General features: G+C 32.7%; 2 protein-coding genes across 2 annotated transcripts; both read right to left on the bottom strand.

The window, feature by feature from the left end:
* Positions 1-3,190: 3,190 nt before the first annotated feature.
* Positions 3,191-6,161, bottom strand: LOC109862675 (putative fatty acyl-CoA reductase CG5065). The gene is made up of 7 exons (XM_020442785.1): positions 5,709-6,161; positions 5,445-5,593; positions 5,040-5,342; positions 4,707-4,955; positions 4,438-4,617; positions 3,968-4,048; positions 3,191-3,564 (listed from the first exon to the last, which is right to left on the bottom strand). Exons 1-7 carry the CDS (start codon positions 6,159-6,161, stop codon positions 3,486-3,488), a joined length of 1,494 nt encoding a protein of 497 aa, XP_020298374.1. The 3' UTR covers positions 3,191-3,485.
* A 6,966-nt stretch (positions 6,162-13,127) lies between these two features.
* Positions 13,128-16,598, bottom strand: LOC109862676 (fatty acyl-CoA reductase 1-like). Its single transcript, XM_020442786.1, has 7 exons — positions 16,146-16,598; positions 15,884-16,032; positions 15,485-15,787; positions 15,135-15,383; positions 14,838-15,017; positions 14,610-14,696; positions 13,128-13,242 (listed from the first exon to the last, which is right to left on the bottom strand). Exons 1-7 carry the CDS (start codon positions 16,596-16,598, stop codon positions 13,128-13,130), a joined length of 1,536 nt encoding a protein of 511 aa, XP_020298375.1.
* Positions 16,599-18,794: the final 2,196 nt, after the last annotated feature.

The raw sequence follows: 18,794 nt of genomic DNA on the forward strand, positions 1-18,794 counted from the left end.
GGTCCCAAGCTAGTTTATACGCTACTGAGTATATCGAAATATCCGGATAATACGGATATTCGAATAACTCGAATAGTACTATTCGTACTATTCGCTGCACAAAGTATCCGGATATTCGAATACTATCCGTTGATCGAAGTTTATTCGTACATATATATCATATTCGAATATCCAGATATCCGAATCACACTGTTATTCGAATTTAAGCCGCAGCCCTAGCAGACATAAAGTTTGTCATATAACATGTTACATTACTTTATTGTTATCTAGTTCTTGCCAGTAAGTAACGAACTATATAATTAATTCATTACAGAGTTATATTGTATAAATAAGAAAAAATTATTTAATCCCAATATAAATCAAGTATAACAACTGTTACATTATATGTTACTCCCATGTTATATAGCAGTTATATTTTGTGTGTGCTGCGTTGTTTCACACAAAATCGTATATCGAGTCGGATGTTACTTTCCCAACAGTGACATCCGTTATCGTCAGTAATTTACGCTTTTCTCAATCTCTTTATTTATTATCATCTCTTTTTTTAATATTTAGACATCACGATCGTGTATCATTGTCGATCGAATCACACTCACCGGTCGGTGATTAGTATTAAATGATACAATTGCGCAATTAGCAATTTCTCGACGCTAAGCAATCAGTGACATTTTACGATTGAGTTTGAGGTCATCTCCAGAGTTGCCTGCCGCCTATCGCTGCTGCTGTTGGTGTTTGCTGCCGCCGCTGATGTTGCTATCATTGCTGGACCTTGCTTACGAAGTTGAATATCGCTACAACGGCTGCTAAATGATGCATGACAGTTTTAGATTCTAGTCGTAATAAATCTTGAATCATTTTAGGCTTCTATACGCGAGTGTCATTTTTTGTGCAAAACTTAACAAACATAAAGTTCCAATTGAAGTAGAAATTGTTTGAGTGTTTCTGTGCAGAAATGATTAAAATTTATCCTTACATTTTCTCGTTTCTTACATCTCACGTAAGTTTGTTTTTTACTTCTATTTATTTTTAATCAAGTATTTTTAATAAAGTATGGTAAAATGGGCAAAATTTCTACGACTGACTAGTTCTGAGATCTATTTCTATACAATATAGTTGATACACCAAAACAAAGCATGTGTGTGATAAACCAGCTTTGATAACAGTAGCGTTTAAGTGATTTTCTCGTTGCTCATAGGCGCCTGATATTTAGTACGCTGTTCTCTGCGCATTTTCGTACGTGGCAGCTGGATCGAAGCAACGAAAACAAAGCCAGCAACAGCAACAGCACCAACAGCAACCAGAACAACAGTACCAGCAGCAACAGCAACAGTATCAACAGCAGCAGCAGCAGCAGCAGAGCTATCAGCAACAAAAATATACACTACAATCACGTCAACATCAACAACAACAACAACAACAGCAGCAGCAATAATCTCACCAATCCCGGTATTCTTATCAGCAACGCAAGCAGGAACAATCGCAACCGAGTAACGCGCCACTGCACAGAAACACACAACTATACCCGCACTCTTGTCAACATTGATGAACAAAATAGAGACACTCGCTTCCCTTTATCCACAGCGTTCACAACAAAAATAGGTGCGCACCGCACACCTGTTTCCCTTAGGTATAAATGTGCTATTTTTCCTGAAATTTCTTTAAATTCTTTGATCGAACACATACATATGGAAACACGTAATAGCGATATTTAATTCTCAGAGAGAAACAATGTTATAGTTTCTTTCCAAATGATATCGTGTTTCTTCTTCTCACTCTAAAAGCCAACAAACTTATTACGAAAAAGAAGATCCTAACAACGGGATATATTTTTTAATTAAATAGATCTAATTGATTGATATGATATCTCATAGTCGTGGGTCGATATTTGATTCACTATAGTCTTAATCGTCAATGTGATAGCTGTGCTATTCTTGTACTCGTCCGTATACGTGAACACACACGTGTATGCGTCATACCTAAAGCAATTAAATACAATAAGTATTTGTATAATTGTGCAGCAGTGAAATTTTATGCGCCGCACCAAGAAAGAAATTGCAATTAATTGTGATTGTTCGCGATTGAAGAAGCAGAGATTTTTATTTTAGTTGTTGTACATTATAATATATATGTATAGTCGAAGTAAGTATACTTACTCGATGTTTGATCGGTCAGCGCTAAAAAAACATGATCTTCGCTAAAATTTTCCATTTATTGCCATCGGAGTATTTCGCTCTTCAGTCGTTTTTAGATACTCGAACTTTGCGGCGAACTACAAACGAAACGTAGATATTACGACAAATAGTAGTTTTGTCATTCGTTTTCCCGATGTTCGACACCTGTCGTCGAATTTTAGCTGCGTTATTTGTTATTATTGTTTGTTTTATGTTCTACCTGCGTACACAAAATATAAGTGAAATTGTCGCGTAGGATGTTTAGAAAACTGTAGTATCGTATTCTTTGTCCCAAATATAGGGATCGATTATTTTATACGGTTTCGAACACGGAAGACAAATTTTTCTTTCGGTAGCTCGTAGAGCTCGTTACAATACGCGTGATATATACCAAATTTGTACAATAATCAGAAAACGACTTCGAAATGCTGTTAAACCACATATCCTGCGTTTTCCTAGGAATGTATAGTTAAGTATGTCGGAAGCGTCAACCCAACGAGATCGCACGTTTTATATCGCGACCGCGACAGACTGCATTGGCATTAAGTGCACGCAGCGACGTTGTTTCACAAATAAATTCGTTACTTTTATTCTTTCTTTCTGTCGATATTTGTTTACATAATGTTACGTAGATCAAACGACCAGCCTAAGATAGAATACAATACCATCGCAAAATTAACTGACGTCCAAACCTTAGCATATGTGTCGCACTAAAGAAACTAATATATATATTCTTGCAATATGTAAAAAAATAAAGCATACAGATCTTTGTAAAAAAGATAGAGAAAATTAATTTGTAAAGAACGAGTGAGGAGGCGAAGGGATGCAAACATGGGTGAACAGACTCAGTTTTATTTCCTGTATCTTCCCATGCAATTAAAATATTTTTGAAAAGAGCTTATTTTGACAGCTAAGTTATAGAAAAATACATTTCTTACACTAAGACGTAAATTTTTATTCTAAATAACAGAGTAAACATATACATTTACCTTAATAAGCAAATTGTGAAAATATTGCGAAATTTTATAAACGTATACACTTCTAAAAATGCATTGCACAAAATTATACATATGTATATGCTTATGAAAATGCATAACGATTTTTTTACAATTTTTGACAAACAGTATTTACAAAATTTTATTTCGACAAAACTGTTGCGTTATGGGAAATCATTTTAATGCAATAGTTAAATCCAGTTGTACAGCTAAATATAAATATACTGTTGAAAATGTATTTCTTGTTCGTGAACTTTACAAAAATTACTGATTTTAAAGCGAAATCACACATAATTCTTGATATACAATATAATGTATTTTACAAGAAAAGTGTGTAGAAAATATACAATAGCATAATCACAAACAATATCTTGGTTATTTCATTGAGCCAGTCCATCCTGCAACATCAATAATAGTAATGCACATCTTATTACGTTTATATCACATAGAATATGTAACGTTTTATCATTAGCATACACTTTTGGAAATAAAAATGTTTCTTTTGCAAAAACCTAAAATAAACAAGCTTTTAAGTGCTGGCGGTACACCTTATACTAAGTATTGAATGCCATAGCATTTCCACATTATGACCTAAGTTTTACCTACCAACGTCACAAACGATCAACTATAGCACATACTTTCGCGACTTTATGTAAAACGTTCCTGTCAGAAAATGCTAGATACAACTTTTTATCAAAATGTTCTACAGAAAAATATTGTTTCTCAATGCAATACACACAGAGAGTGAAAAAAAACTTCACTTGAAAACAAGAGTATAGCTTTTTTTTTACTAAATCTTACCTTTTACAATGACGTCTCGCTTGTTCCAAGCGACTCATGTTTTCATTAAGCAAGTAGAGTTTACAGCCAATAAGTGCATTTCTGAAATAAAAAGTAACAATCATTATTATTTAAAGAAAATACTTCTTCTATTTCTAAAATAAAGAATAATTCTAAAGTCAAACTAAATATTTGTTTGCTCAGATTGCAAAAGTACATGTTCGCATGCGTGAGGTCTAAAGCCTTTTGCACAATGGACGGAATAGCGATAGCGATAGAAATAACAAAAGTTTTAAAGAGTTTATATTTAAAAATAAANGTANGAACAGCGNAATNTAACATACAAAACTACACATGTATCAATGCAGATCAGAAAATCGGAAGAAGCAATAGCGATAAAATTTCCGACGAGTTGGAATTCTGTGTTAAAAACTGTGTTATTTCTATCGCTATCGCTATTCCTTCCATTGTGCAAGGGGCTTAATACGCACCTAATATAGTCNTCGATATTGAAATCCATCAAGTCTTTATATCCAAAATCAAGTTTATCGTTAGCGCTTAAGGTCTCAAACAAGCTTATAAATTTTGAGTTATTGAACTGCCACGAGTTTGTTGCAAAGAAAAACAACGCGAGAAGTGATACGAATATTTTTCTTTGCAGGTTTACTAACCTAAATAAATAAAACTTTCTACGTTACACTTCCACTTATAACAATAATTTCGAATGTGGCTTTTAAGTAACTTTCTAAATAACACTTACATCGGAGGTAAATGGACTATTCTCAGAATAGTATCTACTAGAACTGCCGGCACAATATGTAGTATCACTACNAGTATGTAAAATAAAGAATAATGTTTTATCCCAATCATATTCGGTTTCCAAATAATCCTCTCAAAAGGAATATCATAAGCGACACGAGACCCTACGCGTATTAATTTGCGTAGACTCACGTTCAGTATGTCCTTGGTACAGCAGTTGTAAATATGAATGCTCGTATCCTCAGCGATGCTGATTCGTAGAAAATATTATGAGTTTTAATTTTCGATTGTAAAAGAATAACTTCAATACTAAAAAGTTTTATCACATACGTACTTTCTCATTCCCCGTCTCCAACCAGCGATTATCGTTGATTTTGTTACAACATCGATTGGTACCCAATCTGGTACCACAGAAGAGTCCCAATAAGCAACGCGCATAATACCGGTTGCATTACCGATTACTAAGCTCATTGGGCCATTAAAATTATCTATCCAACCTGGTATTGGATCGCTAATTGATGGTATTACAATTGAAGGTCTAATAATAACGCAAGGCAACGATTCAGAAAAATCGTTTATAACATTTTCTGCTAGTCGCTTTGTAAAGACGTACGTATTGGGCATGGGATGTATATATCTACAACAATTAATTAACAAGTACATATTTTACCAATGACACTATATACACGACACAACGCACGTATCTCGTGTACATACGCGAATGTAATATAGCACTTACTTCGCGGTAAAAACTTTTAAAATTTCGTTGTCAATTTTCTCAGCAATGTGGATCGTCTTCTTCCAATCGACGTTTTCCAAAGGATAAAAAACCTCGTCTACGACGGGTTTATCACACTGTGTAAATGCCGAGCTTACGTAAACTAGAGCCTATTTTGATTATGTAAATTAAATATAACGGTTACAATTAGAATGTTGTCAAACACACAAAGTTATTGAGAAAAATGTACTTGCAAAACAGTATAAATCGATAAAAAAAACTTACCATTATATTTTTCATAGATTGGGCCAAAATACAAACGTCACGCGTTGACCGTAAGTTTGTGAAAATCGCATCTTTAAGACTCTCGTCAAAGCGGACAGAAGCCGCTACGTGGAATATTATCGACACTTTTTCACTTAACATTTTCCTGTCTTCTGGCAATAATCCTAAATCCTCCCTACTCACGTCTCCGCTTATCGGAATAATTTTCTCAAAACTGTTTGGCCGCTCGCGCCGTAATAAATCAAAAAGCTTGTTATTCAACATTTTCTTTAACCTGTCGTTGACGGTGAGTCCTGTTTTTGGTCGTATCAGTAAAAATATTTCTTTAATATCTGGACAACATCTAAGTAATTTTTCACATAATGCTTTACCCAAATAACCTGTGCCACCAGTAATGAAAATACTTTGATGGGAGTAAAAGGTGGGTATAGGTGTATTAGCGTCTTCATTCATATTAACTAAAATATTCAAACCGATTGTAAAATAGGCACAACAGAATATCAAGTGCCTTGCGTTGAAATAGTAAAATAATGAGAAATGTAAAATATTATTATTAATTAAACACTGTGCACTTTTAATGTCAACGAAGTTAATGTTTTATCTACGGTGGTCAAGAACAAAACATCACAGCACTTGGTGGTTCCTCACAAAAATTTAATACGTAAATGAGCCGAATTCTGAGTTTGTTATATAGAAAATGATGTGTAATTTAGTCGGTGTCGCGTAATGCTGAACAAAGTTCACAGGAAGTACATTTTTTAATATGCTAACTAATGAATGCGGTATATATATAAGTTCACATGTAAGATAGACATTGGCTTTTATTCAGTATGGATAAATCGACATAAGAATACCATTGTATGTAGATGCATGGGCAAACAGAACTTGGCGAGGTGAAAGAATCGCACTTTTAAACGTCAGTCAAGATTATGCAAGATTTATAACAAAGAAAAAGAGACAAAAACATTTATTTGATCAGAAGTAAGATTGTAATATACTCTAATAAATTGTAACTTAATCTAATAAACAATATCTCATATCGAGGTCAGGGAGTGGTTGGTCGTGAGGAATATCAGATATCGCACACGTTCTACGTAATAACACACGTCTATTCGTTTTTACGTATTAATATATCGAAAGCACGTAAGACAAATCTAATTACAGAGAGTACACAGTCGTGTCAGAACTCTCGTTGTACGAGGATGGAGCGATGGGCTGGAAAAGTAGCTGTTGTTACTGGAGCCAGCGCCGGAATTGGCGCCGCAATTGCACGAATTCTCGTTAAACAAGGTGAGGAAGAGATTGATATTATACATAATACATATCACATGGAATTGTCACGTGCGGGATAAACAAGAATTGATTCAATTCAATGATGTAACGTGAAATTTGATGTTGCAATCTCGAGCGTTTATCTGTACTTGCGGCATAAGATAAATGTTGTTATTCGAAAGAAATTATTATCATCTTCATAACACAAGAAAACAAGATTAGAGATGCGTCGAGAATTATNCGCTCCCCGCGCCTTCATTGGTTCACATTTATTAATTCATATCTCAATAAATATTGCGAATTTTGCAAAATGGTATATAACTTTTCTGTTCAGAATAACTCGATCTATTTACACACGTCGGCTTTATAGTTCGTTGTCAGACACCCTGTATATAGATGTATGAGCAAACAGAACTTGGCAAAGTCATTATAGAGGTGAAGAATTCGCACCTCTAAACGTCAGTCAAGAATATTCATGATTTATAACGAAGAAAAAAAGACACACAAAAACGTTTATTTGATCAGAATTAAGATTGTAATATACTTTAATAATTCGTAAATCAATTTAATAAACAATTTTTTCATATCGTGGTCAGGCAACGGTTGGTCGTGAGGAGTATCAGATACCGCACATTTTTGTGATAAATACATGTCTATTCGTTTTTATGTGTTAATATCGGAAATATTTTTGTGTTTAGATTGGTGGTAGGGAATAAAAGACGTTATTTTATTAGTAATCAGAGATGATATAGTATTCCGCGTATAAGTAGTGGCTTGTGAGGACCGAAATCGCGGAAAAGAAAACATTCTTGTCAAAAATATACATATTACTAAAGACTCTTCTAGCTCTCTGAAGTCTAATAAGAAATATGGAATAAACTCATAAGAGCTGTTTTGCAGGATGTTGTGTAGAAATGTATAGTATATATGTATTCACGTGTAAAGTTTTACGCATGAGTTTTTTTAATTATAGATACAAATAATTACGAGTTAGTAAGGAACAAGTGATCTCGCGGACTGAGTGAGGGAGCTGCGAATATGAAAATCTCGAATTTAAATCCCACCATCATTTTAAGGATTTTTTCAGGTCTGGCCCCTTCCAATGGAGTTCATCGGTTGATTAGCGAGCTGAATCGGGCTTTCAAAAATTAATTCCAGTGAAATCTTCGAAGCTGTGTGAGAGCGCAAACCGCAAACACATTTTTTTATTAAAGTTTTAGGCTTATTTAATTTAACAAAATTTGTTAAATCTAAAGAAATCTTTCTGTGTAGGTTCAATAGAGATTTTAAATTGAACCTATTTTACTTTAGTTCCTACATAAAAACAATCTATTTTAATCCTAATTTGGAGAAAGTGGAAATTTGTGTCACTTTTAGATTTAAAGTATGAGTAAATTTTATCCTTGCAATTGAACCTACTTTACTATCGTAACTTCTATTACCCTAATAAGAAACCAGTTACAAAAGTTTGTGACAAAATCTTGCACTCAAATTGTAATTTGCAAATATACCCAGATAGCCAACTGTGAAAACTCAATATAAAGCAAATCATTGTATAGATTAAGTTGCTCGCCAATTGCTGTTATGTTGTTTTTATTTAATGCAACGAAAATGTATTTGTCAATTCAGTATCAATATGGTGAGTTTTCTTATCAATCAATTGTTGTAGCGCCAATGTTTAGGACATATGAGTCAGCAATATGTGAGCAATATATGAGCAATAATTTTTCATAAGTTGAGAAAAATAATATAAGTTTATTGCCGATGAGTTGTTGGGAACTTGCTGTAATTATATTTTGAAAACTGTTGTTGGTAAGAACATACTGAAAAGAGGATACACTCTTTTGTTACATTGCTGAAAACATCCCGGTAAAAAATTTTCCATGTATAAAATTGTATGGACATATTCGGCACATAAATTTGCATAAATAGATATAATTATTTTAATTTGTGTATAAGTATACATAAAAAATTTTTTACCGGGATATGAGCAATATATTTGGCAAGTTGCAAACAACTTGCAGCTTAGTTGGTTATCTGGGTACAGACATATTTTAAGAAATAGATGTAAAAACATTGATCATTTCTGAAATATTTGCAGTTGTTTGCAAACTTACTTTCCAAATACTATTTGGGCAAAAGAATAACGATATGGCGAATCATCTTAGCAGTATATTTACAAAATTAATTTCACAAAGAAATTGTCCAATAATTGAGAAAAGAAATTCAGCTATGTGATGTTTCAAATATGTAGAAATATGATTGAATATAAAGAAATGCAAGAAATCGTCGTCACTCACGATGTCATATTTGTGCAATATTTTCACAATTTGCCTATTGGAAGTATATACTGTAAAAATGCATAACGACTTTTTCGCAATTTTTGACAAATATTTATTACAAACTTTTATTTTGACAAAACTGTTGCGTTATGGCGAACCATCTTAGTGCAATCATTGCAAAATCGTCGCCATTCATGATACCATTTTTTTGCAATATTTTCACAAACGTGCCTGTTAGGGTATATAGTACAATGAGAGGATCATCGGAAGGTTAAAATTTTGACTCGGGTAGATCTCAGCAACACGATTTGATAGCAAAACGACATTTATCAAGTCAAAATTTTGATCCTCTGATGAATCTCTCATTGTACTATATACAAAGAAGTTACGATAGTAAAGTAGGTTCAATTGCAAGGATAAAATTTACTCCTACTTTAAACCTAAAAGTGTCACAAATTTCCACTTTCTCCAAATTAAGATTAAAGTAGATTCTTTTTCTGTAGGAGCTAAAGTAGTAAACTAGGTTCAATTAAAACCTCTATTGAACCTACACAGAAAGATTTCCTTAGATTAAACAAATTATGTTAGGTTAAATAAGCTTAAAATTTCATTTAAAAAATTGTTTGCGGCTTGCGCACTCACACAGCTTCGAAGATTTCATTGATACACTCCATTGGAAGAAACTACACCTGAAAAAATCCTAAGGTGATGGCGGGATTCGAACCATTTTTTCCTTACTAAAATATGATTATTTTTACCTAATTTATTCTCAAGCTATCCTATACACATTTTATTAATTATTTATTTAAATTATTATTTTATTAGAGAAATATTCCAGTGCAATGTATCTGCAACAATAGATAAAAATATTTCTCTTATTATTATTAATTCTTTATTATTTTTATAATTAAAAGTACAATTTTATATAACGCGCACTTTTTTGTCTCAAAAAATGTTATATTTAAATAAAATATATTTTATACTACATTTATGTTAAAAAATGTTTTTTCCTATGTAAAAAAAATCTACTTTTATCACCAAAATATCGAGAGTGTTTTTAAGTTCAAAATAAAAGTATCGTAAAAGTTATAAAATTAAAGGTTCAAAAGAAAAGTAAATGAATATAATCGTCAAAGTAGGTTTAAATAAGTATATTTGTCAGTTCAATAGGTTCGAAGTATTTTCAAAAGTTTGAAAGTAGCATCAAAACTTCGGATCGCTTCATATTTGGCGTCAATTTGATCTCAGGTTATATTATCAAGCTATGCTCGATTTTTACTATAGCAATTTGCTGTTACTTTTTGTCGCCAAGCTTTGTCAACAAAATCTAAGCTATAGTATCGTATACTATGTCTTGAGTATAAAAATTGATTATTGTTATACGGTTTTGAACACGAAAACTGATTATGTCACATATTATTGGAGCATTATGCTTGATATTCCAAACCTGGGCACTAATCCAGAAAGGTCTTCAAAATGCTATGAAACCACTTATTCTGCGTTTTCCGAGCAGTTTATACTCAAGTATATCGGAAGCTCCAACAATGAGATCGCATGTTTCTTATCGCGTCCGTGACAGATAGAATTGACACTAGATGCGCGCCGTGACGTTTTTTCACAAATAAATTCGTTAATTTAGTCTTTCTTTCTGTCGATTTTTGTTTACATAACGTTACGTAGGTCAAACGGCCAGCATAAGGTAGAATACAACAGTATCGCGAAATTACCTTCAGTCCAAACTTTAGCATATGTGTCGCACACAAATGCCAGAGGAAATAAGATAGTATCTTGCAATAACTATATAACAAAAAAAAAAGCATATAGATATTTGTAAAAAAGATAAAGAAATGATATTTGTAAAAAGGATAAAGGAATTTGTAAATAACAAGTGAAGTAGTGAAATGATGCAAACAAACGTGAACACGTTCATTTTTATTTTCTGTATCTTTTCATACAATTAAACTATTTTTGTGAAGAGCTCATTTTGACAGCTAAGATATAGAGAAGTACGTTTCTTAGACTAAGACAGAAACTTTGAAAACGAGTAGTCATGCATTTCCATAAGTATATACATTACATAATTTCTTCAAATGCAATTATATGTCTACATATTTTACACAACATATTTACAACATAACTGAAATTTTTTTCTCACTTATTGGACAATTCCTTTTTGAATTTAATTTTGCAAATATACAGCTAAGATAATTCGCCATATCGTAATTCTTTTGCCGAAATGGTATTTGGAAATTACTTTTGCAAACAGTTACAAATATTTTATAAAAAGATCAACGTTTTTACATGTGTTTCCTAAAATATATCTATATAATTGCAAATTAAAATTTTAATGCAAAATTTCGTCACATAATTTTCTAAATGTTTTTCTATCAGAATACTTAAAGAAATAGTATATGAATATTGTTTCATTACGATTTAATATGTTTATTTCATGCTGACGACTAAAAAAGTACTAGTCAACCAAATGTTTCGTACAGTACACTTATAGTCAGCTTCACAGATAAGTATTGTAGTTTGTCGATTTATATTGTTCCGCAAGTAAATTTCTCTCAATAACTACATGTGATCACTCGACAAAAATCTACTAAAATTGTTACGTAAAATTTATAAAACCTTTATGGCAAAAAGCGTTTTTAAATGTAAGTTCTGCGCACACGCAAAGGGATAAGACCGTGATGAGAAAAATTTTTTTATTTTTTTTTTTAGATGATGTCATAGGATTATCAAGATTGGAAAAGGACTATCAAAATTGTTAACAATAAGAACATCAATGAAAACATACACATTTTTACAGCAAAGTAAGTTCTACCTTACAATTGCGCGTGCACACGAAATACACGTATTGTGTCGTGTATATATTGCCATTATCAAAATACGTTTACGCTTGTTCATTGCCTTTGCAAATACATTGAAACAATGACAAACATGTATGTGATAACACAAAAACTAGCCGAACAAGTGATAAGTGAGTTTTCCAAGTCAGTGTCTCGCGTTATTTTCAGACCGTCTATACTCGCGTCATCAATCAATAATCCTGTACCAATGAGTGATAAGTGACAATTTCAACAGACTTATGGAAACGTTTCTTGGCTGCGAAACTAGAATGTTACGCGTGATTCGTATGGACTTTACCGTAATATTTGATTTTTTACCTGTAGATAGCTATTAGAGAAATGATAAGCGTGTAATAGACATGTATTAATACAAGTCTATACATGCTATATGAAGTCAGTAGTAAACATATACCTACTTTTAAAGCTGGGCTTTATTAATGAAAAAAGTTTCATAAATTAAATTTTATAAAAAAGTTTTTATTAATAAAATCCATCTTCACAAATAAGAAGTACGTCTACTAAATTTCATATATCATTTGTATGTACCTTTGCATTTCATGTTTCCACGAATTATTCGTTTCATAATATATCTGTGGATATAAAGTCGGAACCTACATTACAATCTATGTGAACTATATGTATCACTCCGGTTAGCCGCCGACAAAGCATGCCGACAAATAAACAAGTCAATCCAGAAATTGCTACAGAAACATGGATTGATGATACTAATGAATAATCTACAAATAATGAAAGACAATGACTCGGACAAGTCGTTTATCACTTGATCGACCTACGTTTCGTAACCACATAAATGTTTTCTATTGTTTCTACATATCTGCAAAAATCAATAAACAGGCGCAACCGTATTCTGACACTAACAAAATATGACGACACAATGTGTCTCTCATGTGCACGCGCAATTGTAATCTAACACTAACTTCGCTGTAAAAATGTTTACCACTGTTTCATCGATGGTCTCATTGTCAACGGTCTTGATAGTCCTTCTCCAATCTTCACACTTTTTCTACATCCTCCAAAGAAGGATAAATAACCTCGTCCACTTCGATCTGATCGCTTTGTGTGTACACTGACCTCACATTACGCAAAGTCTCTTGCTCTAAAGTTGTTCTGGAGCAAACAAAGTGATATCATTAGACTTTTGTCAGGTAAGTCCAAAAAGCTATTGAGAGAAATTTACTTGCGAAACAATATGAATCGACAGAAAAAGTCGTGGACCCTTAAACAAAATTTGAAGTTATTGAAATATATGTTAACAACTTAAATTTCAAAAATTAAAACAAGCTGTACAGCTAGGTATAAGTATACTGTACAAAATGATTTGTATATCTCGAAAACTTCAAGAAAATTACTGATTTTAACGTAAAAACAGAAATAATTCTTGATATACAATATAACGTATTTTACAAGAAAAATGAGTAGAAAATATACAATAGCAGAATCACAAACAATATCTTGATTATTTCATGGAGCCAGTCCATCCTGAAACATCAATAATGATAATGCACAACTTATTACGTTTATATCACTTAGACTATGTAACGTTTTATCATTAGTAGCGTCCAAAAATAAAACTGCTTCTGTATAAACCTAACCCAGCAAACAATTTTTGTTTTTGACAATTTCGGCGCAGACCTTGGTAACAGAAATTGTTTGCAGAAATGCTACAATACGGAAACACCGCCAAAATTGTTAGCACACAGAAAGAAAAAACGCAACAACTCTGTTGACAAATACATGAGAGTATTGCAGCCAAAACGATTCCATATATGTCAGTGAAATTAACAACAAATAGATGGTCGATTGCAAGCAGATCTGCTTTTGGCAATACTGTGACCAAACAGTCCGCAAAATTGTATCAGAAATCTGTTTACGACAAAAGTCGGGTTGATCTGTTAAACGCATTGACGACAGATTGCCACCAAACGCCAAGCAGGTCTGTTCGTGTATACGTGCGGACTGTTTGCAATTTGGCGCCAACAGACAATGACCAAACCTATTCCGGATTTTGGCTTCACTTTGGCGATAATTTGGCCTCGCTTTGCTTGTGGCAGACTCTGTCATTATTTTGGTCGCATTTTGACATTTCACATGTTGACAGACATGATTAACAAACCATATCCTACTGAGGACACAGATGGATATGGTTCTGTGACCGAAATGTTTGCTGGGTAAAATAAACAAATTTCTAAGAGCTGGCGGTAAAACTCATGATTATTATTGAATGCCAACAACGTTTTCACGGTATGCCCTAAGTTGTACCTAACAACATCACAAGCGATCAAATAGCACACATAACTACGCGAATTAATGTAAAACGTTTCTGTCAGAAAATGCTACCTACAACTTTAATCGAAATGTCCTACAGACTAATATTGTTTCTCAATGCAATACACACAGAGAGTAAACAAACTCTCCATTTGAAAACAACAAGTAGCAAGTTTGCAGAGAAAAGCTTTTTTTTTAGTAAATCTTACCTTTTACTATGACGTAAAACTCTAGCTTGTTCTAAAGGACTCATGTCTTCATTAAGCAAGTACAGTTTAGAACCGATAATGCCACGTCTAGAATAAAAAATAATAATTACTTATTAATCTCTAGATTTCTTGAACACAGAAAAATTTTTATTGATATAGCAAGTATTATCCTGATAGGATTGCGTACGTAGTACATACATATTCCCATGAGTGAGCTCTAATACGTACCTTAAAAATTCTTCTATGTCAAAATTCAAACTATTTTTATATCCAAAATCTTTTTCATTAGCAGCGCTCAGATTCTCGAAGATGTTTATTAAATTTGTGTTATTAAACTGCCAAAAGTGAGTTACAAAATAAGATATCGCACGGTTTGATATATATATCTTTTGTTGCAACTTCAGTAACCTACATAAATCATAGTATATGCATTACAGTTTCACTTCTACCACAAATTTCAAATGTGACAATGCACATTTTTGAATATCTGGCGTGTAAATATCAGAATTTTAAAATACAACTTACATTGGACGTAAACGTAATATTTTCAACACAGCATCTATTAATAATGCCGGAACAATATGTAATACTAACACCAATATGTAATATAATAAACTACTATTTGTCATAATCGTCTGTGGTTTCCAAATTGTTCGCTCAAGAGGAATATCATATACGGCACGAAATCCTACGCGTATTAACTGTCCGAGACTTATGCTTTTCGTGTTGTGTACAGAGCAGTTGTAAATTTGAAGACTATTATCCTCAGAGAAGCTGATTTGTAAAACATAGTATGAAGTTTAACTTTTACATTGATCGAAACAAGTAAGTTAAAAAAAAAAAAATACTAAACAGTGTCTTTATCACATACGTACTTTTGTATTCCGCGTTTCCAAACTACAATTATCATTGCTTTAATCACTAAATCTACTGGAATAAAGTCGCAAGTTATACTAGAATCTGCATAAATTACGCGTAGTAGTCCAGTACCACCACCAATCAACATGCCCATAGGTCCGTTAAAATTGTCAATCCAGCCTGGTACAGGATCATTGACTGATGATACGACTATAGATGGTCTAAGGATAATGCAAGGCAGTGATTCGGAAAAGTCATTTATCACTTGCTCGGCTAGTCTTTTCGTAAAAACATAAGTATTTGCCATTGTTCCAATATATCTGCAAAAATCAATGAACATGCATAAACGTATTTTGACAATGGCAATATATACACCGTATGTGTTCCGTGTGCACGGGCAACTGTATAGAACTTACTTCGCTGTAAAAATCTTTAGAATCTCATCGTCGATGGTCTCAGCAATTTTGATCGTCTTTCTCCAGTCAACGTCCTCCAAAGGATACAAGACCTCGTCCACGATGGCTTTATCGCTTTGTGTGTACGTCGAGCTCACATGAAGCAGAGCCTTTTTTTTATATAAAATTAAACATAACGTCATTAGAATATGTCATGTGTGCACAAAAAGTTATTGAGAAAAACGTACTTGCGAAACAATATAAATCGATAAAAAAAACTTACCACTATATTTTTCATAGATTGGGCCAAAATACAAATGTCACGCGTCGACCGTAAGTTTGTAAAAATCGCATCTTTCAGACTCTCGTCAAAGCGGACAGAAGCCGCTACGTGGAATATTATCGACACATTTTCACTTAACATTTTCCTGTCCTCTGACAATAATCCTAAATCCTCCCTACTCACGTCTCCGCTTATTGGAATAATTTTCTCAAAACTGTTTGGCCGCTCGCGCCGTAATAAATCAAAAAGTTTGTTTTCTAACATTTTCTTTAACCTGTCGTTGATAGTTTGTCCTTTTTTTGGTCGAATCAGTAAAAATATTTCCTTAATATTTGGACAACTTCTCAGTAATTTTTCACATAGCGCTTTTCCCAGGAAACCTGTGCCACCAGTGATGAACACACTTCGATGAGAGTAAAAGGTGGGTATAAATGTATTAGCGTCTTCACTCATATTAACTAAAATATTTAAAACGTCTATAAAGTAGTATGTGATAGATATTGAGAAGTTTCAAATAGGTAGATAGTCAGCAACTCACAAATGTTGATGTGATCAAACCTAAGCACGTTCTTGTCCGTCAAAGTTTTTGTACGTAAATGAGTCTAACTGAATAGTCGGCTTATTTATAGGAAATGATGAAGACTTTTTTTCATGATATGCAATATTCTAAAAGTTCGAAGAGCAGTCTACTTTACATTTACATGTTGTGTTTAATATTAATTTATGTGCATGTGTGTGTGAGTGTGTGATTTAAACTTATAATATATTCAATATTCATAATTTTGATGTATAATAGCGTGATACCGGTAAACGCGCAGAAACAAAATTTCTTGAAAATCGCTCACGAATGAACGATTACGTTTTCCTACAATCGGGTTCAACTACAAGTGGAAAACGTTGAGAAATAAGCTAGTTGCAATCTCTGTTTGCTAGCTAAATTATAGAAAAATATGTCCAAAATAAAAAAAGACATAGTTTCTTTTGAAGAACAGAATACCATATACACTTAAACACATAAGTCTTTCGTATATTTGTCTGCCTACATTTTCACGTTTAGGAGTTTGTCATCGATGCCGTACACACAATCAAACATTGCTATTGAGAGATATTATAGCGGTCACGAAATAAAAAAAGTATTAAAAAAGATTTCTCTAGATGAGAAATTAATACCTACGTGAATAGAGTATTTATTCATGTAAATGTTTTATGTTCAAAATACACTAGTTGAAGTGATAATAACCGATAGTTTAATCTTTTCATTCTAATGTGTTAGAACTTTCTAATAGTATTTAGAGATGCTTTCCTGACATTTGTATAAACAGCAAGTATAACATTGATTTGAAAATATTTTGTAATACAGATATACAAATATGTTAGTTTATATGTGTTTAACTGAAAAAATACAAATAAGTGAAACGTTCTCTACAATATACATTTATGGAATATCGTGTCAATCTCGTATTGTTGTTACCATCAAAAGTTTACTATTACAAACTAATTTAACCATTCACTTTTTCCAAAAACATTCACTTATAGCAGAAAATAAAAAAAACTCATTTCCTTGATTTATACTCTAAGTTACGTATTGTACGATCATGAACGTGAATACAAGATGTAGCATAGTATAATTACAAACAATATTTTGGTTATTTTATGAAGCCAGTCCATCCTGAAACATCATAATGGCAATGCATTAAGTAATTTTATCGTTTTTATCATTTATAATATATGACGTCTTATCAAATATCACGTAGTTTTTGCAGCTCGTTTGGCATTGGTTTCTATAAAACGAATATTAACATGCTTCTGACAATACAGCTCATGAAAATGATTAAATGTCAGCACTTCCGTTATGACCTGGTAGCTACGAACGTCACAAAGACCGATCAAAGTGCGCACGTAACTTTGCAATATCATGTGAAAAACGTTTCTATGTGAGAATATTATTTTGCAATGTATTATTATAATGACGTAAAGTATTTTACACAATATTGTTTCTTACCAAGAAACGAACACAGAAATGTGTAAAAACCAGTCAAAAGTGATAAAAACAATATTGACAATTTTGCAGTGATCATTTTAGATGTTTAATCTTACGTTTTACGATAACGTCTGAGTTGGTCCAAGCGACTCATATCTTCATCCCTGATAGGAAACCATTTACAAAAGTATATGACAAAATCTTTCACTCAAATTGTAATTTGCAATTATACAGACATATTTTAGAAAATAAATGCAAAACCATTGATCTTTTCTGAAATATTTGTAGTTGTTTGCAAAATTACTTTCCAATTACTATTACGGCAAAAGAATAACGACATAGCGAATCATCTTAGCAGTATATTTGCAAAATTAATTTCACAAAGAAATTGTTCAATAATTGAGAAAAGAAATTCAGCTATGTGATGTTTCAAATATGTAGAAATATGATTGAATATGAAGAAATGCAAGAAATCGTCGTCACTCACGATGTCATATTTGTGCAATATTTTCACAATTTGTCTATTGGAGGTATCGTACGTGGAAATGCATAACGACTCTTTTCCAATTTTTGACAAATATTATTTACAAAATTTTATTTCGACAAAACTGTTGCGTTATGGCGAACCATCTTAGTGCAATCATTGCAAAATCGTCGCCATTCATGAT

The sequence above is a fragment of the Pseudomyrmex gracilis genome, unplaced genomic scaffold (assembly GCF_002006095.1).
Source record: "Pseudomyrmex gracilis isolate BER0280 unplaced genomic scaffold, ASM200609v1 scaffold_2175, whole genome shotgun sequence".
NCBI classification, from domain to species: Eukaryota; Metazoa; Arthropoda; class Insecta; order Hymenoptera; family Formicidae; genus Pseudomyrmex; species Pseudomyrmex gracilis.